The sequence below is a fragment of the Pongo pygmaeus genome, chromosome 8, assembly GCF_028885625.2.
Source record: "Pongo pygmaeus isolate AG05252 chromosome 8, NHGRI_mPonPyg2-v2.0_pri, whole genome shotgun sequence".
NCBI classification, from domain to species: Eukaryota; Metazoa; Chordata; class Mammalia; order Primates; family Hominidae; genus Pongo; species Pongo pygmaeus.
In genome coordinates this window covers 17,129,159-17,150,014 of record NC_072381.2, presented here as the reverse complement: position 1 = coordinate 17,150,014, position 20,856 = coordinate 17,129,159, and the positions used below count along the sequence as shown (strand labels likewise).

At 43.7% G+C, this 20,856-nt stretch overlaps 1 protein-coding gene across 1 annotated transcript in view; it reads left to right on the top strand.

The window, feature by feature from the left end:
• Positions 1-20,856, top strand: part of CUBN (cubilin) — a 304,926-nt gene that overhangs the window by 103,068 nt on the left and 181,002 nt on the right. Inside the window, exon 28 of the mRNA XM_054503528.2 lies at positions 6,868-7,018. Coding sequence (XP_054359503.2) covers positions 6,868-7,018 — 151 coding nt within the window. The remainder of the gene's footprint in view (positions 1-6,867; positions 7,019-20,856) is intronic.

Genomic DNA, 20,856 nt, shown 5'->3' with positions numbered 1-20,856 from the left:
GCTATGAGTGGCCATGTGCCTTATGGAGGGGACTTAGCCTCCTGAGGGCCATCTTGGAGTCAGCTGGGATCAACCATGCTCTGCTTATCAGCCTTCCTCTACATTTGCCTCATTTATCCACCATGATTTGATTTTGCATTTGCCCCCTTGGGCTTTGCTTATCCACAATGGGAGCGCTGTGTCTCCTCTGTGATTCTTATTTTTTGTTTATTTATTTTTTTTGAGACAGAATCTTGCTCTGTTTCCCAGGCTGGAGTGCAGTGGTGCGATCTTGGCTCACTGCAAGCTCCACCTCCTGGGGTTCAAGCGATTCTCCTGCCTCAGTCTTCCAAGTAGCTGGGATTACAGGCGTATGCCACTACACCCGGCTAATTTTTTGTATTTTTGGTAGAGACAGGGTTTTGCCATTTTGCCCAGGCTGGTCTTGAAGTCCTGGCCTCAAGTGATCACCCGCTTCGGCTTCCCTAAGGGCTGGGATTACAGGTGTGAGCCACCACGCCCAGCCTCTGTGATTCTTGTTTTGCAATTTCTACTGTTGTTACAGGAACATTTCAAAGCCCTTCAAATGTAAAGTAACCTAAACTTCGATAAAGTTCCAAGTTTCTCCAGGAGATGTGAGTGCAAACCTCAGCAACAACATTTTTAACAATCACCCTAATGAAGCCTCTCCATAGATCCTGCTGTGGTGGTTGTTGGGGGTGGGGAACATGTGAGCAGATGCCCTGAGAATTCCCTAGGTCCCATCCTTCTGGAGCTCCAGTGATTCAGCAGCAGGAACTACAGGGCTGGGTAGGACCCAAAGGGGAAGGGAGGCTGCAGCAGGAAGAAATGCTTCTCACTTTTAGCATGAGAGCCACTTTGCTTGCCAGTGGACTCTCTCCACCTCACCGTGGCAGCCTTAACAGCCTCTGTTTCCTAACTCTCTTTGCTTCTGTCCCCCTGCATGGTCTGTCCTCCCGCAATCCCTTCCACACACACAGCATGCTTATCTCCACCCCACACAGGATGATTCTCCTTGGTTTCTGCATGGCTATCTGGGATGCCTCAGTCTCCACAATGCCCAAGTTGTCATAGCAACACACTGCAAGGAATGGCCTCCACCTCCTCACTGAATTCATCACTTCCCCATCTGCCCTACCAGTGATGATTTCTATGAACTCTTTTATGTGAGTCAGCTCCTGTTCTCTAATCCCCAACATCTTTCTTTTCTCATAGCTATTTTGGGTGGTTTCTCTGGAAAAAATGTTGATTCCCTTTGCCTCTGACAAAGAGTTAGAGTAACAATTTGAGCACATTCCATATGCCAGGCCTCATAGCAAACGTTTTACATTGTTTATCTCATTTGCTGTTGGCAACAATATTATAAGTACCATTATGGTGCCAGATTTATAGATAAAGACATTTTAGCTTGAAGAAGTTCAATAATTTTCACAAAATTGTGTTCTCTAAATTTTAGAGCTGGGCTATGAACACAGAGCCTGGCTCTGGCTACATTGACATTAGTCTAGTACGTTCTACAGTAAAATGGCTTTCCTGCTTGTGATTGAAATATAATCTTCTATTAGTGACACTGACTTCAAAATGCCACTCTATAAACTCATTGAGTATAGTTCTCAAAAATTTAACGATCGTCTTTTCATTAAGTAGAATTTTTATTCTGTAGAAAGAATAGGGGATTCTCTACTACACCCAAAATTTCTCCTCACAGCAGATGAATTATTTCAATTACATATTAAGCTCTAAAGAATAGAGGTTTTTTGGAATTTGCAAAGATTTATAATTGGAAATCGACCAAATTATTCTCCAGAAGTTTCTCCATGTTTTAATGATATCATCCTAAAGAAACTCTTGAGTTGCTTTTTCTACATGGACTATATTTAATTAATTCTTAAAATTGATCTTCTCCTATTAAAAAGAATTTTCTTCCAGAAAACCTTCCAGGAAATAAAAGAAACAACATTTACAAACAGTATGAATTAGATGTCAATCTAAAACAGAAAGGGCTGAGTTTTAATTGTCACTTACTGTGATTCTAAAGTGAGTTTGGGGCTGGGCATGGTGGCTCACACTTGTAATCTCAGCTCTTTGGGAAGCCGAGGTGGGCAGATTGCTGGAGCCCAGGAGTTCGAGACCAGCCTGGGCAACATGGCAAAACTCTGTCTCTACAAAAAATACAAAAAAAAAATAGCTGGGCATGGTACTGCATGCCTGTAGTTTCAGCCTTCAGGAGGCTTAGGCAGGAGGATGGCTTGAGCCTGGGAGGGTGAGGCTACAGTTAACCTTATTGCACCACTGCACTCCAGCCTGTGCAACAGAGCAAGATCCTATCTCAAACCAACGAACAAAAAAATAGTTAATCTCTACATCCCAAGCTGATATATATAATTACTTGTAATTTTAATTTATTACAGTTTTAAATTTTTAGCCATAAAACAATTTAGCAAGCAAGGCACTTGAAAGGCATATTTTTGTTCTTGGAGATCCTGCAATTCATAAAGTTGATTTCTACTGAGGGGACAGGTGGGGTGTCTGGGTCTCTGCTCACTTAGAACTTGACTGTCAGTGACTCCTAAGTACCCTCAGTCTTACAAAGAAATTGGATCTCTATCAGTGATTGACCACACTTGGTGTCTTCAGTGTTATATCCTCCCCTTTGTTATGGGTCCTTCCTATTTAGAAGTCCACAGATCATTTCCTATTGCAACTGGAGTCTGAATTCACTAATGGTATTGTAAACTATGTGCCAAATTATCAAACCCGCACAAAGGAAGTACATAGAAACTGGTAAGTGTGGCTAAGGCAAGAGATTTCCTTCCTCTCTGAGTGTGTCAAGAGGAGTTGAGATATTTGGGGGTAGGGTGGGGGTGGGGAGACCTAAACCACGAAAATCCTAAATGAATAATCTCTTTAAGAGAATAACAAAAGATTTCACAGAGGAAGGTTTTGTAATATACACATCTCCACATCTGAAGATATATTTAATGGCCAATTTGAAAATGTAAGCATTATTTTAGTAATTTAGAAAAACACCCCTAAACACAGTTATAGAAATTAGATCTGCATATTCAAGGTGAGAATCGCAATCTTTCTTAGCTTTTACTAGTTTCCTTTCTGTAACTCAATTAGAACTTCAAGTATTGTTCACTCTGAGCAGTGAACTTTTAGGCTCTCTAAAAGCAGGGCCACTCCAGCGAGCTTGTCAGTAGTCTCAATGAGTCACAGCTGGAACGTCCTGTGGTTAACATTCTGCTCTGAAAACAGAATCAGAATCAGTGAGACGGGTTTCCATGGTAACCTGTATTTGTATACTTTGAAAAATGACTGTTCCTTTTTGTGTGGTTTTGGGTGGTCAATCTGCGCGGGAATGAATTGTAGAGGTGACGTTACCCATCTGTGGGAATATAAACAAAAAACCTGATTTTATTAACGGCAAACTTTAAAAAACGAGGTATGAGGTTTTTTTTTCCCTTTTCGAGACATTGTTCTACACATTTATTACTTGATTGGATATTTAAGCATTTTCATAAATGTCTATTTGATGTTTATTTTAATGCATAATTTTCTCCCCCTCAAAGGCAAAAAGAAACTAATTGTCATTCATCAGTGTTGCCCCCCAAACCTACTGCCTCGCCCCTCCACCCCCACCCCCACCCCCACCCCCACCCACTACTTTTACAATGTGTTATTAAAGACCACTGAACAGCCGAGATTCAGGGGTCTCCTTCAATGTGTAATCCCATCTGGAAGAAAGGAAAAAAAAAATCCCTCTAAGTCATGTGAAAATGCCACGTCTCTTAACCTTGCAGAGCTGAGAGGCAAAAATGCTATGTTGTTCATGACCTTGTGCAGAATTAAAATATGATTCCTCAACATGTTGCGACCTAGTATTCCATAAGACCCATCGAGCTTAGGGTGATTATAGTTATGGAGAAATCTTACCTTATGTTTTGTTGGATAAGGGTTATGATGGCTTAGCTTGGGCTCAGAGGCCTGACAAAAATGAAATAATTTATGCTTTGGTCACTAAATTACAATCCAAAGGTTAAGATTTTGGGAGTGAAAGATGGTAGAGCATTTGCTTGCTAATTACTCCACTAATTGGGAGCAGTATGTTTGTTTCTGTGCTAATTAGTTTAAAACTGGACTTCATGCCCTAGAATTAAGAAAAACTCTAAAGCTGAGATGAATCTCCTGCAGGGAAGCAGGGATTTAGAAGCACAGACTGCAAGGTTGGCCTCTCGCCCTCCCGTTTCTCTGCCTGCTTGAGAGGGTGGGACTGAGCGCTAAGGTGAAAAGCTTCTGTTCCATTTCGTTTCTCTCTTCATTTTCTGTTGTTTATTATTCTCTCATTCTCCCCTATTCATTATAGGGGAGGCTTCTGATAAATGTGTAGAATATTAGAAACTTGGTAATAAATATACACATTCAAAGCAGCAGTACGAAAAACAGAAAAAAAGGAAGCTACAGCAGTAAGCCTGAAAAATAAAACTCATCTTTATTCATTTGCTTAAAATGCTTAGGTTTAGTACTTTGGGGTGAATGACATAATGGGCTTCTGAGCTTGTCTTTTTAAAAATGTCTGCTGACCTTCCCTGAAATCTCACAAGCACTTATGTTGAGCAGCCAATTTGAGAACTCAACGAGACAGGCCAAGGTTTAAAAATCTGCCATTTATCATGACCTTAAACAAGGCCCTCACCTGGTTCTCCCTTCTACGGAGTGGCACAAAGGGTCCAAATCCTTTATGGTCTGAGAGGAGCCTGTTGAAATTGAGGATTGTATGGCACTACTACCTCTCTAACTATACAAAGTGCAAGTCATCATGCAGATTGGGTCCTAAGTAAAATAAATACAGCTGGCGGGGGAAATCACTGCCTTCATTCATTGGAGATGCACGGGGAAACTGCCTTTATCAAAGCCCTGCTCTGGGCAGTGAGGGGAAGGCCAGAGGTGGTCTGTGCTTTAAGGCGACTCACAATCAGTAGGGGAGGTAAGACACACAAGCCCATAACAAGAATGCCTGGGGATGTGACCATTTCCACAAAAGAAGCACAGACGAAAAGCTAAGGGCTTTCAAAGGCAGACTAATTTATGCCTGACTGCAGGGATTAGGGGCGGCTCCATGAGGTGCTTTGTAACATTTGGTGGTAAAGTTCTCCACACTCAAATCAATATATTTCAAACAATATTTCATGTCATAACGTTTTTTTCAATGAAAATAATTTGGTCAGTCCAGAATTTATTGAATCCAGATTATACATTTATGCACGGACACGTGTGCAAACACACAGACACTCACACATACTCTTAAGTAGATGTACTCTCCAAGGGAATCCTCGAGGAAATCCATGAGTCCATTACCAGGTATTTTCTGTTTCATTGTCATGGGCAGCTTATCCCAAGGGTAACTGGAACAAAGTGTTTAAAGGGAACATGAAGGCGATTAGGTGACAATGTAATGGCCTTAGTCCTGAGGAAGCCAGTCTTTTTGGATTGCCATTATCTTTCTCAAGTGAAGAGATATACTAGAGAGATTTTTGTGTTTTTTAATTTTTATTTTTCAGTTTGGAGATATACAGCTGATAAAATCATTAAATGAGGTAGGTTAAGGGGACACAACCTTGCACCCTCCATTTCTCCTTGAAGATGTATAAATACCTCAATGGAAAAATGGGCAAAGACATCAGTAAACAATTTCCAAGAGAAGAAATCTAAATGCCCCTAAACATGAAAAAAAAAAATCCTTCAATGTCAAAGTGATCAAAATAACACAAATTAAGACAATTACAAAAAGGCAATTTTTCACTATCAGTACTAGTTTAAAACATGATCGTCATCATAACTGACAAAGCTCTGCTGAAAGAAACACCTCTGTTAACTGCTGGTGGGAGGACAAGTTGGTATAAACTTTCTGGTAAGAAATTTAATAATATTTTATAAAAAGCCATATGATTATACTGTTTGTTATTCCCTTTCTAGGAATCTTTTAAAAGACACATTTGAAGTATCAAACAGCTATTTATATCAGCAAAAGATTGGAAATAAATGAAACAACAATAGAATTATAATATAAATACATTATATTTGTGGCATTTTATGCCAAGGGTTACACAATTAAGTGATATGTTCAATGAAAAACAAGAAACACAACTAAATACATAGCTCAAATGTATAAACACATATATAAACCTGCACAAATAGGTATATTACACATATATACAAATGAAAAAAGTATCAAGAAATTTTTGGATTTAATGAAATATTAACAGTGTTTGTCTTTAGTCGAATCAATGTTTGTATTTTCCTTTTTCATATATTTCTAAAATGTCTGATTATTTTACAGGTAGCATTTATTTTAAAAATTACCTCTTGAGAGGATGGCTACTCCATTTTCTATGACATGATTATTACACATTGCATGCCTGTGTGAAAGTATCTCATGTACCCTATAAATATATACACCTAATATGTACCCATAAACATTTAAAAATATTTTAAAATTATATCTTACAATTATAATAGCTGCTATTCATTGAGCCCCCCTATGTGTTGTTAATATGTGAATGCCTACTATTTCCCTATTCTGAGCCTGAATTATACTTTGGACTTGCTAGGTTGACATAAAACCAAAAGTTACTAGTTGGGTTTCCAAATTTATTGGCTTAGGAATCAGATCCATCTCTAATACCCTCTCTATGCAATTATCAATTTTTAATTCTTATGTTGAGTTCTGTGTACTCAACCCTCCTCAGGAGATTTACCTCTAACTTTTGAACCAAGGAACAGCTTTTGCTACTTGGGTAGACTTGGATTTTTCCATCCGACCAACATGTGTTTTTACATGGGAAAGTTTCTCTTTGATTTCAGCTCTATGATGGACCACGGCGGATGGGACGCTACTGTGGAGTAGACCTGCCCCCTCCAGGGAGTACTACAAGCTCCAAGCTTCAAGTGCTGCTCCTTACAGATGGGGTTGGCCACCGTGAGAAAGGATTTCAGATGCAGTGGTTTGTTTACGGTAAGCCAGGTGCTGATCTCAGTTGTATTTGCAGTTGCTATTTGACCAAGAATTTTTTCTTTTTCAATTCCAAACTTAGAAACAATACCATGAACAAATAATGGAACCCTGGTAGTAATCTTATGCAAGGGTTTAAGAAATATACTTAGACATTGATGGAACTTGGAGAGTTAAGTCTGTTAGGATTAAGAGAGGAAGTGACATCAAAGTGGAAAGAATTTGGTTAATTGTAGGTGTAGTAATAAATTGCCTTAGATGAAGAAAGAAGCAGAATGAAGTTTCTAGGGATGAAGAGTTGAACCTGGGTATAGCAAGCTAACTGCAAGTTGGGGTGGGAGTATCTCAGCAATGGAATAGAATGAGACTTAAGGCTCACCTTGACGTTAAGCAGAGAAAGGGTAGGGATAGACTAGAAAGAATGAAAGTCAGTCAGACAGGGTTGGGGAAAAGGAAGGGGCAGGGTTGGCCTGAGAGGAGGAGAATTTGAGTTGCGATGCACAAAGCCAGGGGCATGTGTTGTAGTTGTCAAACAGGAAGGGTCACATCTGGATCCCACCTATGAATTGGTGGTTCAGGAAGCAGGTAGGGATCATCATTCCTTTGAAGATGAAAGGTCTTCCTTAACAAGAGATCTGAAATGTCTTCAAATCTCAGGTGGGCCAATCTGCAAGTGGAGAGCCCCTGAGCAGTGGTTACCAAAATGTGGTCCCCAAAATGTGGTCCCTAGAAAGCAGCATCAGCATTACCTGAAACCTGTTAGAAATTCGAATTCTTGGGCCCCATCCCAGGCCTACAGAATCACAAACTCTGAAGTGGAGCCCAATAATCTGTGTCTTAACTGGTCTCCCTGGTGATTAAAGTTTGGAAACTACTGAGAGGTGAAGCCGGCTGAGGTTCTAGGTCAGGTGGGGACTTGGAGAACTTTTCTGTCTAGCTAAGGGTTTGTAAATGCACCAATCAGCGCTCTGTGTCTACCCAAAGGTTTGTAAATGCACCAATCAGCACTCTGTAAAAACCCACCAATCAGCGCTCTGTGTCTAGCTAAAGGTTTGTAAATGTACCAATCAGCAGTCTATAAAAACGGACCAATCAGTGCTCTGTAAAATGGACCAATCAGTGCTCTGTAAAAATGGACCAATCAGCAGGACGTGGGCGGGGCCAAATAAGGGAATAAAAGCTGGCCACCCTAGCCAGCAGCGGCAACCCACTTGGGTCCCCTTCCACACTGTGGAAGCTTTGTTCTTTCACTCTTCACAATAAGTCTTGCTGCTGCTCACTCTTTGGGTCCACACTACCTTAATGAGCTGTAGCACTCACTGCGAAGGTCTGCGGCTTCATTCCTGAAGTCAGCGAGACCATGAACCCACTGGAAAGAAAAAACTGCGGACCCATCTGAACAAACAAAATCCAGACACACCATCTTTAAGAACTATAACACTCACCACGAGGGTCTGCAGCTTCATTCTTGAAGTCAGCGAGACCAAGAACCCACCGGAAGGAATAAATTCTGGACACATTTTGGTGACCCACATGGGACAATCACCAAGCGGTGAGTACCACTGGACCCCTTTCGCTTGCTATTCTGTCCTATTTTTCCTTAGAATTTGGGGGCTAAATACCGGGCACCTGTCAGCCAGTTAAAAGTGACTAGCATGGCTGCCGGACTAAAGACACGGGTGTCAGGCTTTCTGGGAAAGGGCTCTCTAACAACCCCCAACTCTTTGGAGTTGGGAGCGTTGGTTGGCCTGGAACCAGCTTCTGCTTTTCTTGTACTTCTGGGCTGAACTGAGGGTTGACAGAGAGGAAAGCCATTCAGCTCCAGGGTCCCAACAACAAGTTGGTTGACCCTGCAGCCATGAGTGGAACTCTCAAAGTCATGTCACCCAGGCAAGACTTGCCCATCTATCCTATCTATCCTGACCCTTGCCTCCTGGGTCCTAATGCCTGTCAGACAAATTTCCTCTCGCCTCTCTTCTCTGAGGCTAGTCCTGCTTCTAAAAACCACTCCCTGTCTCTGGTGCTTTTCTAGTTTCTCCTGTAAGAATGATTTCTAATATAAACTCCAGGACTCTGTTATCTTCTTTAGGCACCTGGGCTCACCAATCAGAAAGACATAATTTTTGCCCAAAGCCCCATCATAGGGGGTACTATCTGGAATCTTAGGATCCCTCCTCAGACAAGCAGGCCTAACAAAAGCTATTCCTGAAGCTAGGATATGGGTAGCCTCAGAAATTGTATCTTTCCTATTCATATAAGTGAGGACAAAAGGCATCACTCTTCCAACTCTGGAGATCCCTTCCCTCCCTCAGGATATGGCCCTCTACTTCATTTTTGGGGCATAACATCTTTATACGATGCAGGTAAGGTCCCAGTACTAACAAGAGAATGCTTAGGACTCTAACAGGTTTTCGAGAATGTGTCAGTAAGAGCCACTAAATCCAATTTTTCTTGGTCCTCCTTGTGGTCTAGGAGGACAGGAAAGGGTGCAGGTTTTGGAGAATACATTGGTAAGGGCCACTAAATCTGACCTTCCTCAGTCCTCCTTGTGGTCTAGGAGGAAAACTAGTGTTTCTGCTGCTGCATCGGTGAGTGCAACTATTCCGATCAGCAGGGTCCAGGGACTGTTGTGGGTTCTTGGGCACAGGGAGAAACAAAACAAACCAAAACCATGGGCAGTTTTGTCTTTCAGATGGGAAACACTCAGGCATCAACAGGCTCACCCTTGAAATGCATCCTAAGCCATTGGGACCAATTTGGCCTGCAAACCCTGAAAAACAGGAAGCTCATTTTTTTCTGCACTATGGCCTGGTCCCGATATTCTCTCTCTGATGGGGAAAAATGGCCACCTGAGGGAAGTATAAATTATAATACTGTCCTGCAGCTTGGCCTTTTCTGTAAGACGGAAGGCAAATGGAGCAAAATACCTTATGTCCAAGCTTTCTTTTCATTGAAGGTGAATACACAACTATGCAAAGCTTGCAATTTACATCCCACAGGAGGACCTTTCAGCTTACCCCCATATCCTAGCCTCCCTATAGCTCCTCTCCCTATTAATGATAAGCCTCCTCTAATCTCCCCTGCCCAGAAGGAAATAAGCAAAGAAATCTCCAAGGGACCACAAAAACCCCCGGGATATCGGTTATGTCCCCTTCAAGATGTAGGGGGAGGAGAATTTGGCCCAACCCAGGTATATGTCCCCTTCTCCCTTTCTGATTTAAAGCAGATCAAGGCAGACCTGGGGAAGTTTTCAGATGATCCTGATAGGTACATAGATGTCCTACAGGGTCTAGGGCAAACCTTTGATCTCACTTGAAGAGATGTCGTGCTATTGTTAGATCAAACCCTGGCCTTTAATGAAAAGAATGCGCCTTTAGCTGCAGCCCAAGAGTTTGGAGATACCTGGTATCTTAGTGAAGTAAATGATAGAATGACAGCCAAAGAAAGGGACAAATTCCCTACTGGTCAAAAAGCCTTCCCCAGTATGGATCCCCACTGGGACCTCAACTCAGATTATGGGGACTGGAGTCATAAATATCCAATGACCTGTGTTCTAGAAGGACTAAGGAGAATTAGGAAAAGGCCCATGAATTATTCAGTGATGTCCACCATAACTCAGGGAAAGGAAGAAAATCCTTCTGCCTTCCTTGAGTGGCTATGGGAGGCCTTAAGAAAATATACTCCCCTGTCACCTGACTCACTCAAGGGTCAATTGATCCTAAAAGATAAGTTTATTACCCAATCAGCTGCAGATATCAGGAGAAAGCTCCAAAAGTGAGCCCTGGGCCCTGAACAAAAGCTGGAGGCGTTATTAAATGTGGCAACCTTGGTGTTCTATAATAGGGACCAAGAGGAACAGACCCAAAAGGAAAAGCGAGATCAGAGAAAGGCCACGGCCTTAGTCATGGCCCTCAGACAAACAAACCTTGGTGGTTCAGAAAGGACAAAAAATGGAGCAGGCCTATCACCTGGGAGGGCTTGTTATCAGTGTGGTTTACAAGGACACTTTAAAAAAGATCGTCCAGTGAGAAACAAGCCACCCCGTCGTCCATGTCCACTATGCTGAGGCAATCACTGGAAGGCACACTGCCCCAGAATGCAATGGTTCTCTGGGCCAGAAGCCCCCAACCAGATGATCCAACAACAGGACTGAGGGTGCCTGGGGCAAGTGCCAGCTCATGTTATCACCCTCACTGAGCCCCGGGTACATTTAACCATTGAGGGCCAGGAAATTGACTTCCTCCTGGACACTAGCATGGCCTTCTCAGTGTTAATCTCTTGTCCTGGACGACTGTCCTCAAGGTCCGTTACCAATCCAAGGAATCCTGGGACATCCTGTAACAAGGTATTTCTCCTACCTCCTCAGTCATAATTGGGAGACTTTGCTCTTTTCACATGCCTTCTTGTTGTGCCTGAAAGTCCCACACCCTTATTAGGGAGGGATATATTAGCCAAAGCTGGAGCTATTATCTACATGAATATGGGGAACAAGTTACCCATTTGTTGTCCCCTTCTTGAAGAGGGAATCAACCCTGAAGTCTGGGCACTGGAAGGACAATTTGGAAGGGCAAAAACTGCCCACCAAGTCCAAATCAGGCTAAAAGACCCCACCACTTTTCCTTATCAAAGGCAATATCCCTTAAGGCCTGAAGCTCATAAAGGATTATAGGATATTGTTAAATATTTAAAAGCTCAAGGCTTAGTAAAGAAATGCAGCAGTCCCTGCAACACCCCAATTCTAGGAGTCCAAAAATCAAACGGTCATTGGAGACTAGTGCAGGATCTTGGACTCATCAATGAGGTGGTGGTTCCTCTGTGTCCAGTTGTACCGAACCCCTGTACCCTGCTCTCTCAAATGCCAAGGGAGGCAGATTGGCTTGCTGTTCTGGACCTCAAGGATGCCTTCTTCTGTATTCCCCTGCACTCTGACTCCCAGTTTCTCTTTGCCTTTGAGGATCCCACAGACCACACGTCCCAACTTACATGAACAGTTGTGCCCCAAGGGTTTAGGGATAGCCCTCGTCTGTTTGCTCAGGCACTGGCCCAAGATCTGGGTAACTTCTCAAGTCCAGGCACTCTGGTCCTTCAATATGTGGATGATTTACTTTTGGCTACCAGTTTGGAAGCCTCATCCCATCAGGCTACTCTAGATCTCTTGAAATTTCTAGCTAATCAAGGGTGTAAGGCATCTAGGTCGAAGGCCCAGCTTTGCCTACAGCTGGTCAAATATCTAGGCCTAATCTTAGCCAGAGGGACCAGGGCCCTCAGCAAGGAACGAAAACAGCCTGCACTGGCTTATGCTCAGCCGAAGATGTTAAAACAATTGCGGGGGTTCTTTGGAATCACCGGCTTTTGCCGACTGTGGATCCCCAGATACATGGAGATAGCCATGCCCCTCTATACACTAATCAAGGAGACCCCGAGGGCAAATACTCATCTAGTAGAATGGGAACCGGGGGCAGAAACAGCCTTCAAAACCTTAAAGCAGGCCCTAGTACAAGCTCCAGCTTTCAGCCTTCCCACAGGACAAAACTTTTCTTTATACATCACAGAGAGAGCAGGAATAGCTCTTGGGGTCCTTAGACTCATGGGACAACCCCACAACCAGTGGCATACCTAAGTAAGAAAATTGATATAGTAGCAATAGTCAGAGGCTATCAAAATAATACAAGGAAAGGATCTCACTGTCTGGACTACTCATGATGTAAATGGCATACTAGGTGCCAAAGGAAGTTTATGGCTATCAGACAACTGCCTACTTAGATACCAGGTGCTACTCCTTGAGGGACCAGTGCTTCAGATACATACATGCACAGCCCTCAACCCTGCCACTTTTCTCCGAGAGGATGGGGAACCAATTGAGCATGACTGCCAACAAATTATAGTCCAGATTTATGCCACCTGAGATGATCTCTTAGAAGTCCCCTTAGCTAATCCTGACCTTAACCTATATACTGATGAAAGTTCATTTGTGGAAAATGGGATACGAAGGGCAAGTTGTGCCATAGTTAGTGATGTAACCATACTGAAGTAAGCCTCTTCCCCCAGGGACCAGCAACTAGTTAGCAGAACTAGTGGCACTTACTCGAGCCTTAGAACTGGGAAAGGGAAAAAGAATAAATATGTACACAGATAGCAAGTATGCTTATCTAATCCTACATGCCCATGCTGCAATATGGAAAGAAAGGGAGTTCCTAACCTCTGGGGGAACCCCAATTAAATACCACAAGGAAATCATGGAGTTATTGCACTCAGTGCCAAAACCCAAGGAGGTGGCAGTCTTACACTGCCGAAGCCATCAAAAAGGGGAAGGAGAGGGGAGAACAGCAGCATAAGTGGCTGGCAGAGGAAGGGAAAGACCAGCAGAAAGGAAAGAGAGAAAGAAACAGAAAGTCAGACAGAGAGACAGAGAGAGGAAGAGACAAAGGGAGTCAGAGAGAAAGTCAGAGAAAGAAAGAAATAGAAGAAGACAGAGAGGAAGAGAAAGAAGGATAGAAAGTCAAAGAGAGTGAGAGAGAGGAAGAGACAGACAGAGAAAGAGGAAGATAGGAAGTCAAAAGAAGGAGACAGAGAGGAAGAGACAGAGAGACAGAAAGTCAGAGAGAGACAGAGAGGAAGAGACAGACAAAGTCAGAGAAGGAAAGAGAGGAAGAGACAAAGGAATCAAAGAGAGAGAAAGAGATAGAAGTAGTAAAGAAAAAACAATGTACCCTATTCCTTTAAAAGCCAGGGTAAATTTAAAACCTATAACTGATAATTGAAGGTCTTCTCTGTAACCCTATAACACTCCAATACCACCTTGTTGTCAGTGTAAACAAGGGCATAGCCCAAAAGCACTGAGGCCACTGACAACCTGTAGCCTTCCTATCAAAAATCCTTAAGCCAGCAGGTTTCCTAACAGGGGATCTAAATCTTAATTACCATACAAAGGTCCCACCAGACATAGGAGGAACTCCCTTCAGGACAGGATATAGATGGTTCCTCCCAGGTGATTAAGGAAAAAGACACAATGGGTATTCAGGAAACTCTTATAGAAGCAGAGTTAGGAAAATTGCCTAATAATTGGTCTGCTCAAACGTGCAAGTTGTTTGCACTCAGCCAAATCTTAAAGTACTTACAGAATCAGGAAGGAGCCATCTATACCAATTCTAAGTTAATATGGATGGAGTGAGGTTTTATTAATAGCAAAGAAAAATTAAAATCCCAAACTTACAAGGTTTTCTACTAAAGTAGTTTGCTAAGTGTAACATGCATTATCCTACTACCACACACTCTCAAAGCATTTCTCAGACAGTTTGCAAGAAATAACAAAATCTGTCCAGTAAGGATAGTAACTACAATCCCAAATAGACTCTTTGGCAGCAGTGACTTTCCAAAACCGCTGAGGCCTAGACCCTCCTCACCGCTGAGAAAGGAGGACTTTGCACCTTCCTAGGGAAAGAGTGTTGCTTTTACACTAACCAGTCAGGGATAGTATGAGATGCCACCCAGCATTTACAGGAAAAGGCTTCTGATATCAGACAATGCCTTCCAAACTCTTATACCAACCTCTGGAGTTGGGCAACATGGCTTCTCCCCTTTCTAGGTCCCATGGCAGCCATCTTGCTATTACTTGCCTTCGGGCCCTGTATTTTTAACCTCCTTGTCAAATTTGTTTCCTCTAGAATCAAGGCCATCAAGCTACAGATGGTCTTACAAATGGAACCCCAAATGAGCTCAACTAACAACTTCTATCGAGGACCCCTGGACTGACCCACTGGCCCTTTCACTGGCCTAAAGAGTTCCCCTCTGGAGGACACTGCAACTGCAGGGCCCCTTCTTTGCCCCTATCCAGCAGGAAGTATCTAGAGTGGTCATCACCCAATTCCCAGCAGCAGCTGGGGTGTCCTGTTTAGAGGAGGGATTGATAGGTGAAGCCAGCTGAGCCTCTGGGTCAGGTGGGGACTTGGAAAACTTTTCTGTCTAGCTAAAGGTTTGTAAATGCACCAATCAGTGCTCTGTGTCTAGCTAAAGGTTTGTAAATGCACCAATCAGCACTTTGTAAAAACACACCAATCAGCGCTGTGTCTAACTAAAGGTTTGTAAACGCACCGATCAGCACTCTGTAAAAATGGACCAATCAGCACTCTGTAAAATGGACCAATCAGTGCTCTGTAAAATGGACCAATCAGCAGGACGTGGGTGGGGCCAAATAAGGGAATAAAAGCTGGCCACCCGAGCTAGCAGCGGCAACCCGCTCGGGTCCCCTTCCACGCTGTGGAAGCTTTGTTCTCTCACTCTTCACAATAAATCTTGCTGCTGCTCACTCTTTGGGTTCACACTACCTTTATGAGCTGTAACACTCATGGAGAAGGTCTGCGGCTTCATTCCTGAAGTCAGCAAGACCACAAACCCACCGGGAGGAACAAACAACTCCGCACTACCTTTAAGAGCCGTAACACTCATGGTGAAGGTCTGCAGCTTCACTCCTAAAATCAGCGAGACCACGAACCCACTGGAAGGAAGAAACTGTGGACACATCTGAACATCTGAGCAAACTCTAGACACACCATCTTTAAGAACTGTAACACTCACTGCGAGGGTCTGTGGCTTCATTCTTGAAGTCAGTGAGACCAAGAACCCACCGGAAGGAATAAATTCTGGACACACTACTGTCTTAGAGTGATCTAGCCCTGGAACATGTAGTCCTTGTGGGTCTCATAGCAGTAGTTCTCAACCACGATGCTAGAGCTCATTGGTGTATTTCAATCAACTGGAAAGAGAAGTGGAGTTCTAAGATTATACCAGGAATCAAGCATAGACATCTAAGCTGTGGCCCTGCTGTCAAAATCAGGGCTGAGCTCTAGCTGAGCACACATGAATTTGTGCAGTGGTTGACTCTTAACATTGTTCACATTCTGGTGCACTCATTGTATGAATGTCAGAGCTACGTATAACTGAATAGCCCTATTATACACTTAGGAGTGCTAGGCGTTCTGAGATTATAAACTGGGCTCTGAGTGTATGTCTGTTAAAATATGTGTGGGGCTTTCAGTATTTAAAAATAGTCAGTAGTCATCCACAGAGCTACTTGCAGCTTGAAGCATGCATTATGAATTCCCAAAGTAAATGAGTTGTGATAATTAAGCTTGTAGAAGTTCTGGACCTTCCTCTTCATCAAGTGAGTAGATATTTATTTATTTATTTATTTATTTATTTATTTATTTATTGAGATAGGATCTTGCTCTGTCATCCAAACTGGAGTGCAGTGATCTGATCATAGCTCACTGGAGACTTGAGCTCTGAGGCTTAAGTGATTCTCTCACCTCAGCCTCTTGAGTAGCTGAGACCACAGGTGTGTACCACCGCACCTGGCATTTTTTTTTCTATTTTTAGTAGAGTTGAGGTCTTGCTGTGTTGCCCAGTCTGATCTTGAACTTCTGAGCTCAAGCAATCCTCCTGCCTTGGCCTCCCAAAGTGCTGGGATTACATGTGTGAGCCACTGCACCTGGCCCAAGTGGGTAGATTCAACCTAAGTCAACTCATTGATCCATTAAATGCTGGAATTGGATTGATTCATCTCTATAATACAGATAATCTGTGGTATTCCATGATTCTGAAACACATGATTCTAACTAGAGACAGTGTGAAAAGAGACAGAAAGGACAGGAGAATCCTGGGAAATGGCCCAGATTTTCAAGGGCTGGGGCATTCTCCAGAGCATACGTGCTACCCAGATGCTCCTGTGCCCACGAACCCTGGGGATCTTGTTGGATAGAGAATGGGGTCTGGGGCAAGGCCCATGAATCTGCATTTCTAACGAGCTCCCGGGTAATGCTGCTGGTGCTGCTCTGTGGACCGCTCTGAGGAACAAGGTGAGAGCAAGTGTTGAGACTGGAGAAATGAGATGGTAGAAAGACAGTATCCCTAGAGACTGGAGAATCTTTCTGAGATGTTGAAAGGGCACATTGTACTGTTTGTTTTAATGACAGTAGGATAATAGCAAGATCTAAAGCAGAGAGAACTTTCCCCAGGGACAGAAGTGTAGAAGGTAAGAAATGTTAACCAGGAAGCCTGGGTTCAGGGCCCTGGAGAGTGTTCTCAGTCCTAGATGCACCATTGGAATTGCCTGGGAGTTTTAAAAAGTGCCCATGCCTGGGTTCCAATATCCAGAGATATGATTCAGTTGGTCTGCAGTGGGGCCCTGACTATTGCTAATTTCTAAATGCTCCTTAAGTGATTCATCCATATAGTCAGGATGGAGAGTTTGGGGGGGCAGTGATTTTGCTGATTACTTTCTCCTAAGTGCCTGCTTCCTCTCCCCTCCAGGCTGTTCTAGCCTTACTAACCCAAGGCCACTCTAAGGAGCTTGATTGAACGGTCATGGCAGGCTGCGCCCAGATTACTGTATCAATGGGCTCTTCCAGCCAACATGCTGAATCTTCTGGTGAAAGCTCTGAGTTTTATGTTGGGACCATTTTTTTCTACCAGTTCTACTTGGAATCTGTCTTCCTTTGGGAGAGTCAAAGGCACCCTCTGTCTATTCTCCTTTCCTGTTTACTATTTCAAAACTTTCTCCCAGTTGCTGGAAACTCGGAGCCAGAGTTATGCAACAAAATGTTGCCAGCTGGGACCAGAACTGAAATATAAAATTGTTTTTTAACTCTGTGCTGCTCACAATATGTAAATTATACCTGGGAGGAAAATTCTGGAAAGGAATTTTTAGTCATTTAGATCTGTGCAAAATTGACTGTCATATTCTATAGGTATGCAATGCCGCAGGTACACAGAGTTCAATACTCTGCATCTGAAGTAGGTCTTTAGTTTGAGATAACCTGAGAAGGGGAGCCCACAGAGAGGGCGAGCTCTTCCATGGGAGAGGTCTCGCCATTTTTGATCCATTGGAGGTAAATGCAAGACGTAAATCATGATGTATCATTCACGCATTTGTTCATTCCACAGACACTAAGGATGTCTTTTGTGCCAGGTACTGTGCTGAGACGGGGGACACAGAGTGACTCAGACCAGCAGGCCTGGTTTCTACTCTTACAGAGCTAGGCTAGGTGGGAGAAGCAGACATCACGCAAAAACACACTTAAATAAATAGAAAATCAAAACCATGAGTAGTGCCAAGCGGGCACACACAGGGCATCTGACTTGGGCCCAGCAGGAGGTCAGGGATGATCTCCATGCAAATGAGACCGCTGAACCAAAACCTAAAAAATAAGCAGGAGTTAACTAGTCAAGCAGGAGAAGGAAAAGGATTCCAGGTAGAAGAAAGACCCTGTGATAGGAGGGAGCAGGGTGAGCCCGAGGGACCTGAAAACTCAAGAGGCTGGAACTGAGTTGAAGAGGAACAGCGCTGCCAAGGTGGCTGCAGAGCTAAGCATATAATGTGGCTAAGCACACACACACACACACACACACACACGGGGAGGGATTCTGCAGCCATGGGGCCAAAATAAATTTAAAAATTACTCTCAATGCTCAAGACACACACACACCACACACACCACACACACACAGACAGGGAAGGACTCTACAGCCGTGGGGCTAAATAAATGTAAAAATTACTCTCAGTGCTCAAGAGACACACACACCACACACACACCACACACACCAACACACACCACACACCACACACACATACACCACACACACACAGGCATACATGGACAGGGACTCTACAGCCACGGGGCTAAATATAAAAATTACTCTCAGTGCTCAAGAGACACACACCACACACACACCACACACCACACACACACATGGGCAGGGACTCTACAGTCATGGGGCTAAATAAATGTAAAAATTACTCTCAGTGCTCAAGAGACACACACACCACACACACACACCACACATACCACACACACACACCACACACCACACACACACACAGACATACATGGGCAGGGACTCTGCAGCTATGGAGCTAAATAAATGTAAAAATTACTCTCAATGCTCAAGAGACGCACACACACACACACGGGCAGGGACTCTGCAGCTATGGAGCTAAATAAATGTAAAAATTGCTCTCAATGCTCAAGTGTAATTATAATTATTTTTTTTTTTGAGACAAGGTGTCATTCTATTTCCTAGGCTAGAGTGCAGTGGCTCAATCTCAGCTCACTGCAGCCTCAGCCTTTTGATAAGGTGATCTTCCCACCTCATCCTCTTGAGTAGCTGGGACTACAGGGTTGCACCACTACACCCAGTTAACTTTTGTATTTTTTGTAGAGATAGGGTTTCTCTGTTTTCCAGGCTGGTCTCAAACTCCTGGACTAAGCAATTTGCCCACCTCGGCCTCTCAAAATGCTGGGATTACAGGCATGAGCCACTGAGCTGGTCATAATACTCTTAAATGCATTTGTGTGAGTGTGTGTAACATATCAGAAGGAAAAGAATTAGAAAGGCTCCTCCCTGCACAGCCCTGCAAGGAATGTTCTCAGAATCAGGTGGAGGGCTCAGGACAGCCCCCCTAACACTGGCCCTGGAGTTGCTCTTCCTGCCCTGGCCAGGTCAAGTGGCTTTAAACTCCTAGCCTCTTTTCCTCAGAATCCTATCACCTTGCAATCCCTTCCCCCCACCCCATCCTCCCCACTGGACTCTTTTCTAAACTGTGCAGTACGATCTCCAAACACCAAGCAGAGAGTTCATACTCTGCAGCGACATCATTTCCTGAGCACTGCTTCTGAGGAAGAGTTCCTATGCACTCCATTCATTTCCCCAGTTCATACATAAACGCATTTACAAAATATGCTTCTTTGTGAACGACACAAACCTTCTATTGGCTTTAAGAAAACAGATCTACAACCAGGCTTTACCTGTGGGCTCTTTCTGAACATGGCCATGTAGACGTGAGACAAAGTAACATTGCAGGGCCTTTTATGCGGGTCCTCAAAGAGGGCCCCACCCTGGAAATAAAGAAATGGCCACAGTTGCCCTGTCTCTAATCGGTTCATGGTATTCAGCCTTGACAGCATTGTCCAGCGGCTGAATTCGGCCTTGGAGCCCTCTGTCTGGGTTGCAGGGGGAGGGGGTGGGTGATGGGGTGGGGAATACAGAAGTTTCCGCAGGCTGTGTGAAAAGTGGCCTCCCAACCAGCTGCACAGACCCCCTCTCCTCTTCTGGTCGTTGCTCCCAGAGGCCTTCTTTCACTTAGTGATGGAATCCAGCATACAAACAAGGTCAAGGAGCTTTGTGAGAGAGAGAGTGACATTTGCAAACGGAGCGAACCCTTCAGCTGGGAGCTCGCAGGGACAGGGCTGAGGGGCATGTGATCAGGAGGTGATGTCACCCAGGATTTCCACAAAGGAAAAAGTGGCCTTTTCTTTGGGAAGATAGATGACATCAGCCTCTCAAATGGGGGCTGGGTCCATTTTATCTTCCTTTTAGCTATTAAGTAGATTTCTCAAACCTTGAGAAGTTTCAGAAATTAGTTAGAAGAGAACATTTTAAAAACCGTGTCAACATCTTTTATGACTGGCTCGGTTTGGATGTAAGCCAGTGCCTTCTTGACTACCTGTGGGCATGAGGCACTATACCAAAGGGTTTTTAAAAAACATCTTTAGAGCACTGGCAGAAAACTGCCATGAGGTCAGCAGTGTTTCTCTTAAAGTTAGATCTTCGCTCCAGGTCTCTTTCTCTCGAGTGGTCTTTCATTAGTCTTTGTTTATCACTGGTCTTTCAGGGGAATTCCTTCTCATTCAAAAATTTTATTCCTTTTGTGACTTAGAGTACATGTAGTAGGATTTCTGGGAGGTTCACCCTTTAAAGACAAAGGTTTTATCTTTCGTAATTCCGTTATCCACTTGTCTTGTGTGAGAGAGAATGCCTTAGGGTATGAGGGTGAGTAAGCTGGG